General features: G+C 40.8%; 3 protein-coding genes across 24 annotated transcripts in view; all 3 read left to right on the top strand.

Moving 5' to 3' along the window:
* LOC131688075 (zinc finger protein 624-like) overlaps positions 1–22,679 on the top strand; it is a 170,005-nt gene that overhangs the window by 14,970 nt on the left and 132,356 nt on the right. The window lies entirely within an intron of this gene.
* LOC131687880 (zinc finger protein 664-like) overlaps positions 1–22,679 on the top strand; it is a 151,574-nt gene that overhangs the window by 16,943 nt on the left and 111,952 nt on the right. Inside the window, exon 3 of one of the 18 annotated variants that reach the window (XM_058972021.1) lies at positions 12,394–13,764. The exons of 16 other annotated variants lie outside the window; for them this stretch is intronic. In XM_058972021.1, coding sequence (XP_058828004.1) covers positions 12,394–13,618 — 1,225 coding nt within the window. In that variant the 3' untranslated portion in view covers positions 13,619–13,764. Of the gene's footprint in view, positions 1–4,911; positions 6,218–12,393; positions 13,765–22,679 lie in introns of those variants that run through there. One more of the 18 variants, XM_058972053.1, reaches the window with a different exon arrangement.
* The window catches only part of LOC131687977 (zinc finger protein OZF-like), a 220,908-nt gene that overhangs the window by 126,033 nt on the left and 72,196 nt on the right, over positions 1–22,679 (top strand). Inside the window, exon 3 of one of the 5 annotated variants that reach the window (XM_058972126.1) lies at positions 6,743–8,094. The exons of 3 other annotated variants lie outside the window; for them this stretch is intronic. In XM_058972126.1, the coding sequence (XP_058828109.1) occupies positions 6,743–7,982 (1,240 nt within the window). In that variant the 3' untranslated portion in view covers positions 7,983–8,094. Of the gene's footprint in view, positions 1–6,742; positions 8,095–16,897; positions 17,169–22,679 lie in introns of those variants that run through there. One more of the 5 variants, XM_058972203.1, reaches the window with a different exon arrangement.

Raw genomic sequence — 22,679 nt, 5'->3', positions numbered from 1 at the left:
ATGAATGCACATTTTGCCTTTCTCAATAGAAAGGTATTGCAATTGATCTGAAAACCGATTTTTTAACGGAGGCCCGGAGGGCCGAGTGACATATACCATTCGATTCAGCTCGTCGAGTTCGGCAAATGTCTGTGTGTGTATGCATGTGTGTATGTGCGTCTGTGTGTGTACGCGAACACAATCTCACTCACTTTTTTCAGAGATGGCTGAACCGATTTTCACAAACTTAGTCCCAAATAAAAGATGCAACGTTCCCATAGGCTGCTATTGAATTTCTAACAGATCCGACTTCCGGTTCCGGAATTACAGGGTGATGAGTACGATCACGTAGAAAATATCGATTTTAATAAATTCTGCAATGAATGTATAATGGTGAAAATTTTTCCAAAATGTGTAGTACTAGGTCACTAACAGCCATTCAAAGTCTCTTTGGTCACATTGGCCACCATCATTGGTTCCGGTTGAGGCACTTCTAAATATCAAACTATTACACATACACCTCAAAAAAGGGGCACTATCATGTGCATACAGACTGCAGGTTACTGGGCTTTGGAACAGTTACCATGTTGATCTTGCTACCAGTCGTACACGATTGCGGTCACAAATAGTTACATGGGGTGAAGATATTCTTGCTCCCAGCGACATTACACTCACATGTAGTTTTCCTTACAGGACATTCCATGTGAAGATTCCCTCTCGAGAGGAGTGGTTGTCTAGCTTAATGGAAAGACAACAACAAACGCAAGTGATCTGTTACACTAACGGTTCTCTGATGGAGGGACGTGTTGGTGCTGGTATCTACTGTCGTGAAATAAGATTGGAACAATCTCACTCACTAGGTAGATACTGTACTGTATTCCAAGCAGAAATATTTGCGATTATGTGCGGGGTACAATCGGCCCTTCAACTGAGTTTGTCCGGCAGAGTTATAAACTTCTGCTCCGATAGCCAGGCTGCAATCAAGACCCTTAGCTCAGACAAATCCCGGTCCAAGCTAATGATCGCGTGCCGAACCCAAATCGAAGAACTAAGCATTGTCAACACTATCTACCTTGTCTGGGTGCCCGGACATTCTGGTATTACTGGAAACGAATGGGCTGACGAATTGGCCAGGGCAGGTTCAGCGATTGTCTTCGTTGGTCCCGAGCCCGCGCTACCAATTTCGACAAGTTGGATAAGGGAAAAATACGGTCCTGGGCTTTGTCCGAGCACCGCAATTATTGGAGAAATATACAAGCGTGTCGCCAAACAAAGGCGTTTCTAGAACAACCGTGTCCAGTGATTTCGAAAAATCTCCTACATTTTTCGAAGCACCACTGCGGCATGCTGACCAGGGCTTTAACCGGCCACTGCAAACTCAATTATCACATGGTAACTATTCAGCGCGCTGAGTCTTTTTCATGTGATCTTTGTAAATCCGACTACGGAACCTCATATCATCTGATATGCAACTGTCCAGCGGTAGCGCAATTGCGATTTCGAGTCTTCGGCCGTCCTTATATAGACGAAACCATGTTTGGACGACTGAAACTCAGAGACATACTAAAGTTTCTTATCCAATGTGGTAAAGAGCTTTAGGCTTATTCGGAGGCAAGTTTTACTACTTGTGAGTTTATTTTACCTGTTGTTTATTTTTGCTTTCGCGCTTTTTTTAATTGACCTAAGATGAAGCTGTCGAATTGCACAAAAAGTTTTTTTTTGTGTGGCAAGCGATCTGTAGATGTGTCAAAATAAGCCAGTTTTTTTTATTAAATCTGAAACCCCGTCTATCGACAAATCTACATTGACGAATACCTCCAAAAGTGACTTCTTGAGGTCTCATGAAAGTCTGACACTTGCTTTTTACTACTTTTGCCTTCCTAAACGGCGGTAAACGTTTCAACACTCCAACAGAACTTCACTTTGTCAGAAAATGTAGGGCTATCATCGGAAGCTAAAACTTCGTAAAATCACACTCCTGATGCGTTCTTCAAAATCATCCAGTGCAGTACTCTGCGTCGCTTTTTCGAGTCTGAACTGCTCATATGGTAGTCGGTCTTTGCCAGTATTGCTCTTCTCCCATCCATTCTTCTTCTGGGTCGCCGATGGATAAAGAGCCTTTGTCATGGTATTTATTATATTTATTACGCATAATAAACATGTTGTTTGCAATTTGGCATTTAACCCAATTATGGAAACGTGTCTGATAGGGAGAGTCGAGATGCCAACTTGTCATTAACATTTCTTCACATCCATTTGGGATATCTTTTATACTTTTTGTACCCTTGCTTTGTCCTGCAAACTTTGGAAATGATCATTGTAATGTTAATAAGAAGCAATACAATACATATACTCCCTACTATTCATGTTCAACTGTCGTTCATTTCATGTCAATTAAAGCCACCAATCTTTTACTGTGTATTTATGAAATCAGTTGACGCTAGGTGTTTGCGACGGAGCATCTATTCAGAAGACTGTATATTAGGGTGCCAGTCAGGTATGGGAAACAGGTGATCATCGAACTTAATAACCAGGCGCACCTTGACAGCATTAGAACATCAAAAAAGTCTCTTTGCAAAAGTTTAGCTCAATCTGACATGATTAGGGATTGTTCAAAACGGCTAAAGTGCAAAAATTTTCACCCGTGAAAAAACATAAAAGGACACATAGAATATTCAAAAATTGAATTCGAATTTTTGATGCTAGATGACTTAGAATGTAATGAAACATCGTGATCTACCGCCACCCAGATTTTTTTCAAAGATAGCCTTTATGGAACTTGAAAAATTCTAGGTTTGGGTTGATACTAGGGTTTTAATTTATTTTCTATGCCAAATGTCTTAGAAATGCATAAAAAATGGATCTTGTATCTCCTCATAAAAAAATGACCAAAATTGCCTCTCTGGTTTTTAATTTTTATACTGAAATTTTCAAAAAAATTAAAAGGAAAATATTTTTTTGAATTGAAACCGAATTTTGACATTTAGTTGATTTTTAAAACATTTTAATACATGCAAAAAATAAATTTCCAAACTCAAGTCCCATCTCAATCCAAGAATTTTCCTTGCATCACAAAGATATTTTTTTCAACATGACACCAGATCTCGACGCTCAATTTTTGCATACTTTTGAGGCGTGCCCGATGTGAAATTTTAGGAAGACTATAAATATTACCACTCTACCGTATATCAAGTATACTGAGAACTTTGAATTGAAATTAAAAATACAGACTTATCTTACAAATTATATCCCCAATGATTTTTGTTTTTTCCTTCTTATTCTTCATTTTTCACTCTGCGTCTGGCTCCAGGTCCGTGCATAAATAAACTCCTGAATTAACCCAAATAATCTTAAAATGGATGTCGAACAAGACTCGTCGCCAAAGGCCCCGAGCTTCCATTTGAAATCAAACACATTGAACTGGGTTCGTCCGTATCCAATCTTCTTTCGGATCAAGGTAGCCCGCGAAGTAGTCTAATATTCCGCAAGACTCTGAAATGTTCAACTGTACCAGATATCTCAAAAGTTTCCTATATAAGTTCAGAATTGTGCTATTTCGTCTAGAGCAAACAAATGACGTTACTGGCGACAAGACTTTCATAAAGAACTAACGCGTTTACATGCCCGCTTACAAAGTTGAGATCAATGGTGTAGTTATCGATTCGAACTTGGCATGCGTAGATCTACTGTCTGTTTCACCTCTTGTTCCAGTGAGCGAAGATTTTGAGTGACAATCTGGACTGGACGGGACAAAATGGGGTGTCCCGTCAAACTAAGTTTCGGGTGACCTTTTGCGAGACTGCTTTGCGTCTTCTTCGACAAGGATCGTCTGCACAGTGGTCTGTTTGTGCCGCGCGTCATGCATGCAGTATTACACTGATTACATACAAATGGGTCTTTGTAAGAATAGTTTTTTTCTCTTGAAAGGTCGTTAAATATACCAGCAAAAAACAGCTCTACCACAAATCTGAAGCAAACAGCACTTGGTCTTAGACAATTCACAAGAAACAAAATGTTTCCAACGCTTCCAGGAACACCAAAAATTCCATGTGACATTTCAACCAGAGAGTTAACTTAGTTTAGGATTGGGACCCGGCAACTTTGTGATATTGCGGAACTCCTCCCGGCATCGAGGAGACTTGTTCGTTGCTTACTCTGGACTAACAGGACCGTCGCGTGGTGTTGTGGCGCGTTTGGTAGAGTTTCAATTATGCGCCTTTTTTCTGTCTGATTTGGCTTTCTTTTTTAGTTCCACCACAGATAACAGACATTTAGCCTGGAACAAAATTTTCTTAAAAACTTGTGTAAATGTGTCAAATTGATAAACGTTGGAAATCAGCGATTCACTCATGCTATCTACGCAACTGTTTGCTACACCTGTTTGACAACTGCGCTCAAACTGCCTTGCATCGATCACTGCGCCACCTACAAACCTTTGCCGAACGTGTGTAAGACGTCTGATTTGTTCGGAAGTCATCAGTAGCGGGTATTTACACACATTTCGAATCGAGCCTGAACGTCTGTCATCTGTGGATCGACTTTCAAACAGTAATTTTGTGTGTACCTGGGAGTGATACTCCTATTCTGACTTATTTTATGACTTAATCTCACTTTCTTTATAAAGCAGATCAAGATTTTAGCCCCCCTCTAAGGTTGGCGCCCTTGACGCACGTTAGTTAGAAAATACTTTAACATGAGTTCTGGAATTGCTGTTGGCATAATCATAGATACTTTTATCTAACGCCAGAAGTAGTATTTCTTGATCTTGTAAAGCCTTACCGAACCGAAGGTTTTATTAAAAAAAATTGAATCCATCCATCTAGAAGAAAAACAGCACTGAAGGTCAACGTTCGAAGATGCTCGTTAAAATTGCAGCAAAGTCGTTCAGCCGAAAGTTCTAATAGTCGACGAATTGTTCTCTTTTTGTTGCAGCCATTCCGACGACGAGCCGCCGGATCATGATGGCACCGGTCTCGAACAGCTCAAATGCGACATTTGCGATCGGCAACTCGCTAATCGGAGCAATTTCAAACGGCACATGCGAACCCACACCGAAAAAACTTCCCACCGGTGCGACATTTGTGGAAAAAGCTTTGTGAGGACACACGTATACGTGAGACATAGAAGAACGCATACCGGCGAACGACCGTTTTCCTGCGAAATATGTGGTAAAGGTTTCACATGCCAACCCTATCTGGACACGCATATGAGACTGCACACTGAAAATCACGCATACAAGTGCGATGTTTGTGGCAAAGGATACAGTTCAAGGACTATGTTTATGACCCACGTGAGATCCCATACAGGCGAGCGTCCGTACAAATGTGACATATGTGGGAAAAGTTTTGCTAGTAAGTTGTACCTGAGTAAGCATACGATAATACACGCAGAAAATCACAAGTTCAACTGTGATGTTTGTGGCAAAGGATGTGGTACAAGAGCCAAGCTTACGATTCACGAGCAATCCCACGGCATCGAGCGCTCCCACAAATGTGACATTTGCGGCAAGGGATTTTTCTCTAGCAAACAGTTAAATCAGCATCTCGAATGTCATAACGACGAACGTCTGCATCGATGTAATATTTGCGACAAAGAGTTCAGAAATAATCATCACCTCATCGCACACATGCGTTGCCACACTGGGGAACGGCCGTACGAATGTGACATTTGTGGTGCTTCGTTCAGCTTTTCTAGTAGCCTCATAGCTCACATGCGCTGCCACTTAAACCTAGCATCAAAACCTTTCGGATGTGATGTATGCGGAGCAAAATTTAGTCTTCAAAAAAATCTCACCACGCACAGTGAGGTTCATCGGCGGACCCCGTTCCATGAATGTCCAAATTGTGACCAACAATTTCTCACCGCCGGAAAGCTGGAGAGGCATCGGGTAACCATTCACCAGTATCGACCGCACAAATGTACGATCTGTGACAAAGCCTGTGCCACCATGTCGAACTTGCGGGATCATCAGAAAGTTCACACCGACGTGATTCGACTCAAATGTCACGTCTGCGAGCGGAGCTTTTCAAGGAAATCAAGTCTTCAAGCACATGTAAAAGCAAAACACGCTTGGGACGAATGAAAAAGGGACCAGCAAATCGGGATATAAAATGTTATTTTCTATTTAATGAACGTTGTGTCGTGTGGAAATCTCATTTCCATGTTTTCGTCGTTGTCTTTTCGTTTTACACGGAAGAGTAGCAATAGTAGCCGCATTCGATATAACAAATGTTAAAATAAATCATTAAAGCGATTTGAATGAATGAATACCTTCGATTGTGAGTTTCATTTTATTTTCAATAGAACGGAGGTATTCTGCACCTAGAAAGGCAGCCATGGTGAGATATGGCCCTTCTTGTATATGTGGCATATGAGAACATCCAGCTAGTCCGATGGCATTTCTTCTTCCACCAAGATCATCCCGGTATATGACTTTCAGATATGCGTCATTCACAATGACCTTACTGTTTCCCGATTCTCGAATATACTTTCTTACTTCTACACAGTTTATTCATAATCTTCACTTCTGATTCTATTTATGCATTCGCTAGTCGAGTGTCAGTCAAATAACACAAGGACTACTTCCACCTGGTGGCCATTCATTACGATCAATCATCCATACGGTGATTCTCTAACCGTCCCACTCCGTGTAGTGTAACGCTCTATCACATTGTGCAATGATTGAGGATATTCGTCACAATTACAGCAAACTTGTTTAGCCGCGAATTCTAATAGTGGACGAACTGTTCTCTTTTTGTTCCAGCCACTTCGACGACGAGCCGGACGGTGGTGATGGTACCGGTCTCGAAAAACCCACCAAATGCAAAATTTGCAATCGACAATTCGCTAAACAAGGAAACTTAAAACGGCACATGCGAATCCACACGGAAAAGACATCTCAGGGGTGCGACATTTGCGGGAAAATCTTTGAGCAGAGGCTCTTACTTGTAAGACACAGAAGAACTCATACCGACGAACGGTCTTTTCGTTGCGAAATATGCGGCAAAGGTTTCGCATACAAACGCTATCTGACTAAGCACATGGGATTACATACTGAAAATCACAGATACAAGTGCGATATATGTGGCAAAGGATACAGTCCAAAGTGTAAATTTGTAGATCACATGAAATCCCATACAGGCGAGCGGCCGTGCGAATGTGACATATGTGGAAAATGTTTTGTTAACAAGTGGATTTTGAGAAATCATATGTTAAAACATGTAGCAAATCGCGCGTTCAACTGTGATGTTTGTGGCAAAGGATTTTCTTTCAAAGGCTGCCTTGAACGTCACGCGAAATCTCATAGCATCGAGCGCCCCCACAAATGTGACATATGTGGGAAAAGTTTTAAAAATGAATCTTCGTTGCGGTATCACAATGGAGTGCATATGGCTGAACAACCTTTCAAATGTGACATTTGTGGTAAAGAATTTTCCCTCAGTGCCCAGCTCAAGTACCACCTAAAAATTCACACCGATCGTCTGTATCGATGTAATGTTTGCAACAAAAAGTTCAAAAGCAATTCTCATCTCGTCGCACACATGCGTTGTCACACAGGTGAACGGCCATACAAGTGTGAAGTTTGCGGTTCTTCGTTCAAGACTTCTAATGTCCTGTTAGGGCACATGAGATGTCACTTAAACCCAACATCGAAACCTTTCGAATGTGACACATGCGGAGCAAAGTTCGGCCAACAAAGAACTCTTACCAATCACAGTAAGGTTCATCGGCAGTCACCGTTCCATGAATGTCCTAATTGTGACAAACAATTCCTTACGTCCGGAGAGCTGGATGTGCATAGAGTCGCCATTCACAATGATCGACCGTACAAATGTACGATCTGTGACAAAACTGCCACCACCATGTTCAACTTGCGGCAGCATCTGGAAGTTCACACTGGCAGGATTGGGCACAAATGTCCCATTTGTGGGAAGAGCTTCGCAAGGAAATCCGGTCTTAATGATCACGTCAAAGTAGTGCACGATCAAGAGACACCCCAGTAATGTAAATTAAACTTCAATAATGTAATAATGACAACGTCTGTTTTCGTTTTATAATGAAGAGTAGCAGTAGTAGACACATTCGATATCCGTTGTCAAAATAAATTGTTAAGATGATGCGAATAGGTATTCAATCATTTTTGAGTTTCATTGTATTTTCATTAGAACGTAGTTAGGATCCCTGGGCTTCGGCAATGAGTAACACACTTCTAAAATGAATCGGATTCGTTGGAAAGGTTTCACCAGCTACTCCAGTCTCGGTTCCTGTCGACCACCTCAGAAACGTCGTCGCGAGGATGGCTCTGATCAGAGCAATACTGTTGTTGACGATCGAAAGCTGGTCAATAACAGCTACATTGATACGGTTCAACCTCCCACGCCGTTGCTTTGGTTGTATCTTTCCCGCCCTTATCCCAGCGCAAGAAAACTGTCGAAACAATGCACAGTGGTTCAGAATGTGAATTTAGCAGGAATTTTATCTTTTTGCTAAAATTAAATAACTTAGCCTTAGTATGTTTGGGAAAGTTGCTTTAATATTGAACTTTCAAACAGTTCGAAATAAAGCTTGACTGTCTTCGATGAAGTTGTAGAGCAACACATTTTAGACAAATTTGCTGAAAACATGCAAGCTCTAACTTTTTATACTTTCCATTGCACGAGAAATCCTGGTTTAAGGGTTTTCCTTAAAACATTTTATTTCCATAATAAGTATTTTTTATTTTAAACTAATGTATCCTTTGGACAACGTGAAGTGTATTTTAGGATAGTTTGCTTTAAAACATTAACTACTATTTTTTTCGTTTCAAAGTTATGAGAACTTTTGTATAAAAATATACCTTTTTCAAATAGCAGCACCTTCGATCAGGACACTTAACGTTAAATACCGTTGCTGTCATATGAAATAGCATGCTTTGTAGTGTAGATCACCAAAAAATGGCGATGGGAGAGACGGGTCTGGAAGACTACTTCTGGCGCGCATCTCAACAATATGGGTACTTTGGGAATGGTCTTGACGAGTAGGTGCCTGAAATTTACGTTTGATGTCATGTTGAAATCCATCACCATCTTGGAATGCGTCAAATATCAATTTCTGTGACCTACTCTTCAAGACCATTCCGAAAATACCCATATTGATTGGGTTATAGCAAATTTCGCTAAACTGAAAGTCGCCATCTAGGATTTCAAAATGGCGTCAAAAATTAATTTCAATCAATCAACTCGTCAAGACCATTCCGAAAGTTCCCATATTGATTGGGTGAGGGCCATAAGGAGTCTTTCAGACACGTTTCTTTCCGAAAATCTTCTAAGTATTTTGCATTCAAAAGGACTTGCTGAATATTTTTGCAAAAACCGTGTTAATTGTGAAATCCGCACAAAAAGAAACTGTCAAAAATCTTCTAAGTTCTTTTCATTTAAAAGGAATTTGCTTATCAAAAAAAGTCCAAGTCAAAAGAACTTAGAATATTTTTGCATAAACCGAGTTAATTGGAAAATTCGCGTAAAAAAACCGCGCGAAAAACGCGTAAAAAAACAATTGAGTTATAAAGTTATATTAATGAAAAACCAAATTTTTAATATAGCTTTTTCCGTTTTTTTTTCAATCTATTCTACGGATGTTTTTCAAAGGTTTAGGAGACCAAAAATTTACCTTCTATTATTCAAAAGATATAAACACTTAATATATCAAAAATAGATTTTATTTTTCAATCAAATGAAATTTTTAAAAATATCGTCTTTGCCATTTTTGTTCAATTATAAACCTTATCATGACCTTATTCATAGTTAAAAAAATTAGGGGAAAGAGGGTTACAGTGGAACTATGAAAACGTATTGTTTTCATAGTTCCACTGTTACCCTCTTTCCCTGTCTTTCTTTTGCCCCAATAAGTGATATTGTTATTCCAAAGAACCCCATGTGCGGCGAAAAGATGCCCATAACTTTTCAACGAAAATAGTTGGATATGTGGTGCCATGAAACAAATTATACGCCTTAAAACAATCTTACAGTTGTCTGAAGACTACTGCAGTATTAAATCAATAACGCAAAATTTATTTGAACAGAACATTGTTTCTAAGAAACGCCCCAACTTTCGATTTTAACCCTCAAAAAGGCAACGGGTCTCAGAGGCCCGGCTAGTTACAGTTCTCTAGTTTCAATGAACCTGTAACTTCGGGCTTTCGATTCTCTCACTGATAAAGCGACAAAAAGAGGCTTTTGATTTCATTAGGTCTTAGGAGCGATGCTTCTTGAAATAACAATTTTAGCTTGTCTTTTTGAGGGTTAAATTTGTTGTAGAATGAAAAGTTTGATAGATGTCTTCAGCAAACTTTCTCAAAATTTGTCGTTCTACAACTTCACTGAAGATCGTTTGGCTCTAGCTTGAATGATTTAAAAGTTAATTTTTTGACCTTAACAAAAAAGGGGGGCTCACAAACTACGAAAATTTCTCCAAAGACTTAATAAGGCTAAGTTGTTTAGTTTTAGTAAAATCTCAAAATTCCTGCTAAATTTGCATTCTGGACCACTGCAATGTTCAAAGAAGAACTGAATTGCAACGGGGACATAAATTATTTTTTTTGGGTTTTGTCGTAAGTGCCAATACGTTATGTAAGACTTTTTTTGGTGGTATCCAACGGAGAAAACTGATTAGTGAAATGGAAGTGACACGATCCCTGTCGCCAATGCGATAATCATGCAATCTTCCTGGAACGTCACCATAGCCTAGAGTTAGCATAAAGGTTTGTGTATTGAGCCGGAGTCCCAAGGGTTGCAGGTTCGAATCCTGCCTCTGGTGGAATTTCTTTTCATATAATTGTTTTTGTTCAACTCACCATTGCGATCAGTTTTTCCCGTGGGGGACCACAAAAAAATCTTAAATAAGGTATTGGACTTACGAAAAAACTCAAAAAAAATAAATCAATTGTCTAATTCGAAAGACAATATCGGCCCAGGTAATATCTCTGTCAACTAGGCAAGCGATCAGAAATCGACAGACTCATCAGCTCTGTCACCCACCGTAGTACGATGGGTAATGAATTGTCTTGTTTATTGGGGCTTAATCCCCGGCCTTGGTATTTAACGGGGAAATCAAATAGATTAAATGTACTGGATGACAGCGGCGACTGTGTGTGATCTTTCTCTAGAGGCAGTGGTACGATCACTGTTGCCAATGTGATAATCATGTGTTCTTTCCGGGAAGTCATAACCCAGGGATAGCATAGGAGTTTGCATTGGGCTGGAGTCCCATGGGTTGCAGTTTCGAACCCTGCCTCTGTGGGGAATTTCTTTTTCAAATACACTAAGGTTTTTTTTACACGGGGATACGTACCGTGTAAAAAAAACCGTGCAAAAAAAAACCGCGTTAATTGCGAAATCCGTGTAAAAAAAAACCGCGTTAATTGCGAAATCCGTGTAAAAAAAACCGCATTAATTGCGAAAACCGTGCAAAAAAAAACTTGGTCAACAACCGTCTAAGTCTTTTGCCTTCATAAGGATTTTTGCTAAAACCGTGTTAATTGCGAAATCCGCGCAAAAAAAAAATTGATCAAAAATCGTCTAAGTTTTTTGCCTCCAAAAGGACTTAGAACATTTTTGCGAAACCCGTGCAAAAAAAAAATTGTTGAGAAATCGTCTGTCTTTTGCCTTTAAAGGGACTTAGAATATTTTTGCGAAAAACCGTGTTAATTGCGAAAACCGTGCAAAAAAACCGCGCTAATTGCGAAAACCGTGTAAAAAAAGCCGTGTAAAAAAAACCGTGCAAAAAAAACCGTGTAAAAAAAACCTTAGTGTAAATGTATTCCTATTTTCCTTCACTGCAAACAGTACATTACGGACGACCAACTCGGTTTCGATTCAGTTTAACTACCATTTGTTCGACTCGGGCATTCCAAGACACTACTTTCACGTCAAGGATCTCGCAGTATTCATGGGTTCGATACTAACGTTCAAACCACATATTTCATTCATCGTGGATAAGGCATCAAGACAGCTTGGGTTCATCTTCCGAACTTTAGTGACGTTTACTGTCTAAAATTGCTCTATTGCGCATTGGTTCGCTTAACACTAGAATATTGTTTGTTTGTTTAGAATCCGTACTACCAGGTTGGTGTTGACAGAATCGAGGCTGTCAAACATCAGGTCCATATGCTTTGCACTTCGACATCTTCGTTGGCGAAACCGATTTCAGCTGCCGAGCTACGAAAACCGGAGGAACTGTTCTCGAGCTCTGTTCGTTTCGGAGTTAGTGTTTCTTCTAACACAGATATTCTCAGTTCTTAGTTGCTTTGGTGTAATATCCATTCGTCTAAGAGGGAACGATACAAAAGACAATGCTCGAGGATATTCGTCAAAATTACAGCAAAATCGATTAATCGAAAGTTCTAATAGTCGTCGAATTGTTCTCTTTTTGTTCCAGCCACTCCGACGACCAACCGGAGCGTGATGGTACCGGTGTCGAAAAGCCCAAATGCAAAATTTGCAATCGACAATTCGCTAAACTAGGAAACGTAAAACGGCACATGCAAACTGCCCACACCGAGAAAACATCTCACCGGTGCGGCACTTGCGGGAAAACCTTTAAGTGGAGCAGCTTACTCGAAAGACACAGACCAACGCATACCAGCGAACGGCCGTTTCGTTGCGAAATGTGTGGTAAAGATTTCGCATGCGAACGCTATCTGACCAAGCATATGCGATTGCATACTGGAAATCACAACTACAAGTGTGATGTTTGTGGCAAAGGATACAGTACAAAGTATAAGTTTATGGACCACGTGAGAACCCATACAGGCGAGCGCCCGTACGAATGTGACATATGTGGAAAAAGTTTTACTAGCCAGTGCATCCTGCGACTTCATACGTCAAGACATTTGGCAAATAGCACGTTCAACTGCGATGTTTGTGGCAAAGGATTCATTGCAAAAGGCGCCCTCGCACGTCACCAGCAATCCCATAGCAACGAGCGTCCACACACATGTGACATATGTGGCAAAACCTTCAAAAATGACCATACGTTGCGGTATCACAGTGGAGTGCATATGACGGAACATCCTTTCAAATGTAACATTTGTGGCAAGCCATTTTCTTTTCTTGGGCAGCTCAATCAACATCTGAAAATTCATGATGACACCCGTCTCTATCGGTGTAATGTTTGCAACAAAGAGTTCAGAAATAATTTTCATCTCGCCACACACATGCGGTTTCACACTGATGAACGGCCATACAAATGTGAAGTGTGCGGTTCTTCGTTCAGGACTTCCAATGCCCTGGTAGGACACATGAAAATTCACTCAAACCTAGCATCAAGCCTGTTCGAATGTGACATATGCGGAGCAAAGTTCGGCCAACAAAGAACTCTTAGCATTCACAGTAACGTTCATCGGCAGACACCGTTTCATGAATGCCCTAATTGTGACCAACAATTTCCCACCTCTAGAGAGCTGGATAGGCATAGAGTTACCATTCACAATGATCGACCGTACAAATGTACGATCTGTGACAAAAGCGTCACCACTATGAAGAGTTTGCGGCAGCATATGAAACTTCACACGGGCGTGATTCGACACAAATGTCCCATTTGTGAGCAGAGCTTTACGAATAGTACCAACCTTACTAAACATGTCAAAGAAATGCACGCTTGAGATAAATCTCTGGAAAGCGAGATCATCATCAAATCAGGGTATCAAGTGTTAGCTGTATTACCTTCACTTTCGATTCTTCACTCACGAGATTTCAGAAAATCTGTTGTCGATTAAATTTTAAAATGCTGCATTTACAACGGAACCGAAGGAATAAATTAATGGACAAAGCTAGCAGATGTTCTCAGTTCCAAATTGCTTTAGTGTAAAATCCATACATCTAAAAGGGATCAATAGCAAAAACAACGCTCGAGAACATTCTTCATAATTACTGCAAAACCGTTTAGCCGAAAGTTCTCCGAAAGTTCTAATATTGGACAAACTGTTCTCTTTTTGTTCCAGCCAATCCGACGACGATCCGGCGGATCGTGATGGTACCGGTGTCGAAAAGCCTCAATGCGACATTTGCCATCGACAGTTCGCTAAACTAGGCTACTTAAAACGACATATGCGAACCATCCACGCCGAAGATACGTCACACCGGTGCGACATTTGCGGAAAAACCTTTAAGCGGAGGAACTCACTCGAAACACACCGAAGAACGCATACCGGCGAACGGCCGTTTCGGTGCGAAATGTGTGGCAAAGCTTTGGCATGCAAACGCTCCCTGGTCAGTCATATGAAATTGCATACTGGAAATCACAACTACAAGTGCGATGTTTGTGGCAAAGGATTCAATTTAAAATGTGTGTTTATGGACCACATGAGATCCCATACAGGCGAGCGTCCGTTCGAATGTAACATATGCGAAAAATGCTTTAGTAGCAAATGCCTCCTGAGAAAGCATACGTTAAACCATATAGCAATTCGTTTGTTCAAGTGCGATATCTGTGATAAAGGATTTGCTACAAGAAACGCCCTAGTGCGTCACGAGAGCTCACATAGCATCGAGCGACCACACAAATGTGACATATGTGGTAAAGCATTCAAACATATCTATGCGCTACGTTATCACAGTGGAGTACATATGGCTGAACATCCTTTCAAATGTAACATTTGTGGCAAGCAATTCTCTGTCGTTGGACAGTTCAATCAGCACAAGAGAATTCATAGAGAGCCACGTCCGTATCGGTGTAATATTTGCAACAAAGCGTTCAGATGCAATTCTCTCCTCGTCACACACATGCGTTGTCACACTGATGAACGACCACACAAATGTGAGGTATGCGGATCTTCGTTTAGGACTTCAAACGTCCTGGGTTGGCACATGAAAATTCACTCAAACCTAGCATCAAACCCGTTCGAATGTGACGTATGCGGTGCAAAATTCCGTCAACGAAGAAATCTTAGCGTTCACAGCAAGGTTCATCGACTGACAGCATTCCATGAATGCCCTCATTGTGACAAAAAATTTCCCATCGCTAGAGAGCTGGATAGGCATAGAGCTACCATTCACAATGATCGACCGTACAAATGTACGATCTGTGACAAGGCCTTCACTGTCATGTCGAACTTGCGGCAACATCTAAATCTTCATACGGGCGCGAATCAGCACAAATGTCGCGATTGCGAGCGGAGCTTTCTAAGGAAATCAGATCTTACTACACATGTCAAAGTAAAGCATGCTGGGGATAAATCTCTGTAATTTAAAGTGACCGAAGCAGGGTCTAAAATGTTTGCTTCTTTTCAACGAGCAGTATCTTCGGCGTCTCACTTATGGCTGCATACAGTCCAATCAAATGCGATAATGGCAAAGACCGTTTTCGCTTCGTAAGATGACGTAGTATTAGTTGCCACAATCAATTTTCGTTGTCGAAATAAATCTTCCTCATTGTTACTGTCATCTTTGAGTTTAAGTTTGTTTTTAATAGAACTCAATTGAGATATTCTACACCTAGTGTTAGATGGCGATCCAGTGATTTATCACCACCTTAGGTTCCAACAAAGGAGCCACGGATACGAACCAATACAATGAAATAATGGATTTCGATTTCATTAGTTGCTTCTTAGAACACAACCCCGGATTTCTGGAAAACATCTTGGGAACTCATCACTGTATGGATTTCAAGGTAGCGTACGATTCAGTGCAATGAAACAAACTGTGGAATCGATCGTATAGCAGTAAATAAATAAAACTAAATAAACAAAATAATGTACATGATAGGTATTAGAGAACCGCACTTAATTGCTGCGGTTGTCGACAAGCTTTTACATTTTGGAACACTAGTGGCAATAGTGACATATGATAACGAAGATAGCTGTAAGATAAAATAGAGAGCTGGATAGACATAGAGTCACCATTCATAATGATCGACCGTACAAATGTACGATCTGTGACAAAAGCGTCACCACTATGAAGAGCTTGCGACAGCATCTGAAACTTCACACTGGCGTGATTCGAAACAAATGTCCCATTTGTGAGCAGAGCTTTACAAATAGTACCAACCTTACTAAACATGTCAAAGAAATGCACGCTTGAGATAAATCTCTGGAAAGGGAAATCATAATCAAATCAGGGTATTGAGTGTTCTTCACTCACGAGATTTCATAAAAATCTGTTCTCGATTAAATTTTAAAATGCTGCATTTACAATGGAACCGAAGGAATACATTAATGGACAAATTGCTTTGTGTAAAATCCATCCATCTAAAAGGGATCAATAACAAAAACAACGCTCGAGAATATTCGTCATAATTACTGCAAAACCGTTAAGCCGAAAGTTCTAATAGTGGACAAATTGTTCTCTTTTTGTTCCAGCCAATCCGACGACGATCCGGCGGATCGTGATGGTACTGGTGTCGAAAAGCTTCAATGTGACATTTGCTATCGACAGTTCACTAACCTAGGTTATTTAAAACGACATATGCGAACCATCCACGCCGAAGATACGTCACACCGGTGCGACATTTGCGGGAAAACCTTTAAGCGAAGCGACTCACTTGAAACACACCGAAGAACGCATACCGGCGAACGGCCGTTTCGGTGCGAAATGTGTGGCAAAGCTTTGGCATGCAAACGCTCCCTGGTCAGTCATATGAAATTGCATACTGGAAATCACAACTACAAGTGCGATGTTTGTGGCAAAGGAATCAATTCAAAACGTGTGTTTATGGACCACATGAGAACCCATACAGGCGAGCGTCCGTTCGAATGTAACATATGCGAAAAATGCTTTAGTAGCAAGGGCCTCCTGAGAAAGCATACGCTAAACCATATAGCAATTCGTTTATTCAAGTGCGATATCTGTGACAAAGGATTTGCTACAAGAAACGCCCTAGTGCGTCATGAGATATCCCATAGCATCGAGCGACCACACAAATGTGACATATGTGGTAAAGCATTCAAACATATCTATGCGCTACGTTATCACAGTGGAGTACATATGGCTGAACATCCTTTCGAATGCAACATTTGTGGCAAGCCATTTTCTTTTCTTGGGCAGCTCAATCAGCATCTGAAAATTCATGATGACACCCGTCTCTATCGGTGTAATGTTTGCAACAAAGAGTTCAGAAATAATTTCCATCTCGCCAGACACATGCGGTTTCACACTGATGAACGGCCACACAAATGTGAAGTTTGCGGTTCTTCGTTTAGGACTTCCAATGCTCTGGTAGGACACATGAAAATTCATTCAAACCTAGCATCAAACCCGTTCGAATGTGACATATGCGGTGCAAAATTCCGTCAACGAAGAAATTTTAGCGCTCACAGTAAGGTTCATCGACTGACACCATTCCATGAATGCACCAACTGTGACGAACAATTTCTCAACTCTAGAGAGTTGGATAGGCATAGAGCTACCATTCACAATGATCGACCGTACAAATGTACGATCTGTGACAAGGCCTTCACTGTCATGTCGAACTTGCGGCAACATCTTAATCTTCATACGGGCGCGAATCGGCACAAATGTTGCGATTGCGAGCGGAGCTTTGTAAGGAAATCAGATCTTACTACACATGTCAAAGTAAAGCATGCTGGAGATAAATCTCTAATTTGAAGTGACCGAACCAATGTTCAATTCTTTTTAACGAGCAGTATCTTCGGCGTCTCACTGATAGCTGCGCTGCCTATAATCGCAAGTCAGTCCCATGTGGATAGGGAATCCCATAGAACATGGGACTGACGCGATTTTGGGCAGTGCATACAGTCGAATCAAATGCAATAATGACAAAGACCGTTCGCTTCATAAGACGAATTATTATTAGTTGTCACAATCAATTTTCGTTGTCAAAATAAATCTTCCTCATTCTTACAGTCATTTTTGAGTTTAATTTTGTTTTTATTAGAACTCAATTGAGATATTCTACACCTAGTGCAAGATGGGGATCTGGTGATTTATCACCACCTTAGGTTCCAACAAAGGAGCCAAGCTTACCTCCCTACAGGGTGGCCAACCCTACGAATTTTCCCGTAGATCTACGGATTTATGTCCTTTCTACGGATTAACGCGAGGAATCTACGGAATTTTCATAACTTCTTCAGAAGTCTACTGAACTACAGATTTGTAAAGGAAAATCTTTAAATCCGGGCATCGAGTTCAAGAAGAAGAAAATCGAAAGAAGTTTTGAAGGAAACGCGATCCAGCTCAACTTCAGCTTATACCAGTGAATGGAAAGATTGTTGAAGTTTTCGCATTCATGCACTTGAAGGCTGGTTCGACTTTAAAAATTGAAGGGGATACATTTGGTATAGAAAGACTAAATGTCAACAAAGGATTAATTTTCTTCGCGCATTAATTTGATCTTGGTAGGTAAACTTACAAAAGTTTGTATTGAATAACGATACTCTCAGTAATTGAGCATGGAAACTACTGTTTCCGTTCAACCGCGAACACTCCCATTATCATTGTGGGATATCTCTTCTCATCTAGTCAGCCGATCCGAGGTAATGAAGCTTCCATTACTTGTCGAGTTTCAATCACAAACCAGACAGTAAACTTTGCGTTTGTGGCAAGTATTTCCGAGACAATCGAGCATATTGTTTGGACGTGGACAAAATGTCATAGTTCCAGGTGCCGTTCAGAAAATTCATTACGGGTTCGAGGTGAACCCCTATTCGTGGTATATTGACAAGCCGCGGAACCAACTTTTATATAATGTGAGACTCAAGAGGAGAAAAACCTTCATATTTTCGATTTCTCGCATATACCTGCTATCGAGTTTATGCAACACAGCTCAGTACTTATCGTATTCAGTGTGGATCAAACGACGACCGAAAGCATAGCAATGCTAGCATGCTCTCTTTCGCGGTCCGATGCAAATTTCTGATCTCTTCGATCATCGGCCCAGTATAAAACAGAGTCAGTGTTCGTTCTTTTGTGTGTAAAGAATAATATGCAAATCTAATAACGACGTGACGCGACGTTAACACAAAGAATAGTAACTTAACTCGTCAAGAGAAAATATTCTCCATACAGGGCGAACACGAAATTATTGCGAAACATTCAACAGGGCATAACTGTTTTACCATTGGGTAAAAATCAACCAAATTTTGCACACTTTCTCGTTGATGTGTATTGTTTACATGCTGTCCAACTCGAAGTCGTGTTTGTCGATTCAACGAAAATTGAGGTGAACCAACGCGAGTCGAGAGAACAAATTCTTTCCAAACACGAGAAGATGCTCTACGAGAAGATGCTGACAAAATATGGCTGCTGTGTGATGGACGACGAAACGTATATAAAAGCCGATTTCAAGCAGATTCCGTGGTTGGAGTTTTTCACCGGCAAGAGCAAGTTCTATGTGGACGACAAATTTAAGAAGAAGAAAATGTCGAAGTTCGCCTCCAAATATCTCATTTGGCAGGCCATCTGCTCTTGCGGACTGAGGAGTGAGCCTTTCGTGACAAAGGGCACAGTAAATGGCGAGATCTACAAATCTGAGTGCCTCGAGAAGCGCCTTTTGCCGTTCTTGCAGCAGCACGACGAGGCTCCGCTACTTTGGCCAGATTTGGCATCATGCCACTATTCTAAAAGTGTCCTGGAGTGGTATGAGGCCAATTTTGTCCATTTTATTCCAAAGGACATGAATCCGCCAAACTGTCCGGAGATGCGCCCGGTGGAGCAGTACTGGGCAATGATGAAGCGGGAACTTCGGAAGAGCAAGAAGACAGTCAAAGACGAGAAGGACATGTTAAGAAAATAGAAGAAAAAAAACTGAGAAACTGGTACCGGATGACACTGTAAAGACTTGGATGGAGGGCATCAAACGAAAATGCGTTCAATTTTACACTCAAGGCTCCATCGATTAACTTTTTGATTTTTGAGGTAATTTTGGTTTGATTTTAAACATTATAAGAAAATTGGCATGATATTTTCGGTGTCGCAATAATTTCGTGTTCGCCCTTTAGTTGGTCGCGACCCCGCACATAGGGTTAGAAATTTTTCAAAAGAGATTTTTCTAACCCGAATAGGCGAATGATCTTATGGTTTCACTATAATCGAAATTAAAAAAATAAAACTTCGTTTCTGTTTTCAGCTTCTTAACTGAATGCTTACCTTGCAAGTTTTGCGGCGGAGACGTGACATTCAACAGTGTATCTGGAGCAGGAATAGGCTTCCAACTTGTTCCACTATCAATAGGTCCGTATGAAGCAAACTGCCGTTTCATGTTCGCATTGCGCAGGCGGGGGGTCGGGTTACATAGCTTGAACACTTTTTGCGGATTTATGGACATACCATTAGTAACAACGTCTAGTGCAGTTTTTTAAGTCGCAAAATTGTTTTTGAAGTACCACAGAAGAAGGCTGAAGACGAGGAAATGAGGCTGAACGCTGAAGCTGGTATTGAACCAACGCATTTGAGCGTTGTTTGGAGACGGGTTTTGGAAGAAACTAGAGTTTTTGTCTATTTGGGATTCCATTCCTGATTGGGAAGTAAATTTTTGGACTTCGTTGTCAAAGCTTCACTCTGTCAATCTTGCGCTAACTGGGTGTCGAAGAAAGGGACGGCAGAATACAACGAATGGCTGGACTCTCATGGCGAAAGTTGCGCTGTGAATCATCATGGCGTGCCGAGTAATTGCTGGGCGTGAAATATGCCAACTACATCGTTGATGGCGACTCAAAAGCCCTGAAAGCTCTCTTGGACTTGGACCTATACGAAGACATCACTCTGCTAAAAACAGGAATGCTCGGCTTATGTACAAAAGTGGATGGACAGCTGACTGCGAGCGGTGAAGAAAGGAACTAAAAGACTAGAAGGAAAAGGTGCGGCGGTAAGCTGACGGACAAGCTGATAGCGGATTTAACGACATACTACGGACTGGCGATCCGAAGGCATCCCGATGCTGCATTGAACATGAAGGATGCTTTAGACACAACTTTTTTCCACAAGTGTTCAACTGACAAGGATCCTCGGCATATGAAGTATGGTGAAGGCGGAATGTGCCAACAAACCCGTGTACCGGAGGCTCTTTCCGCAGATGATTTGCTACAGCGGTGCACTGAAGGAAATGCCCAGAATGCCAATGAACGGATGTTTATGGAGACTGGGTCCGAAACATTTGCATTCAGCTTCTAAAACCATGGAAATTGTCACTTATATAGCCGCCAACTTGTTCGATGAAGGAAGTTCGTCATTGCTGAAGCCGATTGAACGCGCTGGTTAGTGGCTGTTGGGTCTGAAGCAATCCATTTCGCGCGGACCTCTGATAATCAACGTCTGCAGACTGGCAAACGTAGGGTGTCCGCCTACGCGATGACGAGGCTTATCTGGAGAAGAAAACTCGAGCCATTTCTCTCCAGGAGCAATTCGAGGTGGCGATAGGACTGTTCTGCGAATCAGGCGCCGCAGACTAATCGTGAGTTATCAAACAACCACAGAAAACGGCGAAAAATCGAAAAATTTTGGCCAAAATTGTCACATTTTAGTCCGCCATATTGGAATTGCCATTTTTATGTTTTTAATATTGGTACATTTTAATTCAAATTCGTGTTATAAACATGACAAAATCTTTTTTTTTTCTCGATTTTGACTGAAATATCACTTATTTTTTAATGGGGATGCGCCTTAATGGATCGGCCATTTTTAATTTGGAAAAACTGACTTCAGATTCATAATCAGCGATGTCCAAAATCTATAATTCCGTGAAATTGTTGCAGACTATTGACATTCCACTACGAATAATTAATCGAAATCGTTTTCGTTTTTTTTCCAAACCTGTGTACAAAAACGGTTCAATTTTGCAGCCTTCATGACCTCGCGAAAGAAAACCTTTTTTATTCGTAGAATGACCTACAAAATCCACAAATTCTTTGTATTCACTATTTTTAGTGAAGCCGTAAAGTGGAAAAAGGGGCTTATAATGGATCTCAAAGTTTGCGATTGCAGCATTACGTCAAATTTGAATTTTTACCCATTCTTAGGTCATTCCCCTAATAAATTTACATTACTTTGGAGCTTTAATTTATTAGTCCTGTGTGTTCAGATCGACTCTGAGACAGCAAGCTGCACGCAGTTTTGTAATACCACGCGCATCTAAGCTTAGACAGCACGTCACCACGGGTGCAATTTTGTTTTTTTCGTCTTGAAAAAAAATAGTAAATGAAGACAAAAATATATGTTTCTTCATTGGCCCATAAAAATCCAAATTTTGCTTACTTTTTGGCCATTTAAATGAGAACATCCACACCGGGCGTGGTCGTCACCGACTTGAGAAACAGGCCAACGATATCGCTTCTGGTAATCTCTTCACGCTGAAGTATCATGTGTACATTCCTTCTCACTGTGTCGAGATAGATGGTGTGACCAGCAAAGCGGTTGGTAATGGTTGGTGTTCTGATGAAAGACGGTGTAGCCCGCCTCCAAAAAGGCAACACTCCAATAATAATAAATGGATGCAATGGATCTTTCTTAAACGGAATCAAATAATTTCAAACAAATGGGCGAAACTTGTAATAACCAAATGCAAACACAATTTGAGTTTGCTCTTCTTGATTCAATATTCCTTATTTTTTAGGCTCATTCTGTATCTTTTGACATATGTTAGAGTACTGATTTCTCACAAATTTCAAAACCAGCTTAACCTTAACCCTTAAATGCATGAAACTAATTTTTCTTTGATATTCATATTTCGGTATGGATGCGATATTCCCCTCTTGTTGAGGCTTTATATCACAG

The sequence above is a fragment of the Topomyia yanbarensis genome, chromosome 1, assembly GCF_030247195.1.
Source record: "Topomyia yanbarensis strain Yona2022 chromosome 1, ASM3024719v1, whole genome shotgun sequence".
In the NCBI taxonomy this organism is placed as follows: Eukaryota; Metazoa; Arthropoda; class Insecta; order Diptera; family Culicidae; genus Topomyia; species Topomyia yanbarensis.
This window is presented reverse-complemented; position numbering and strand designations above follow the sequence as displayed.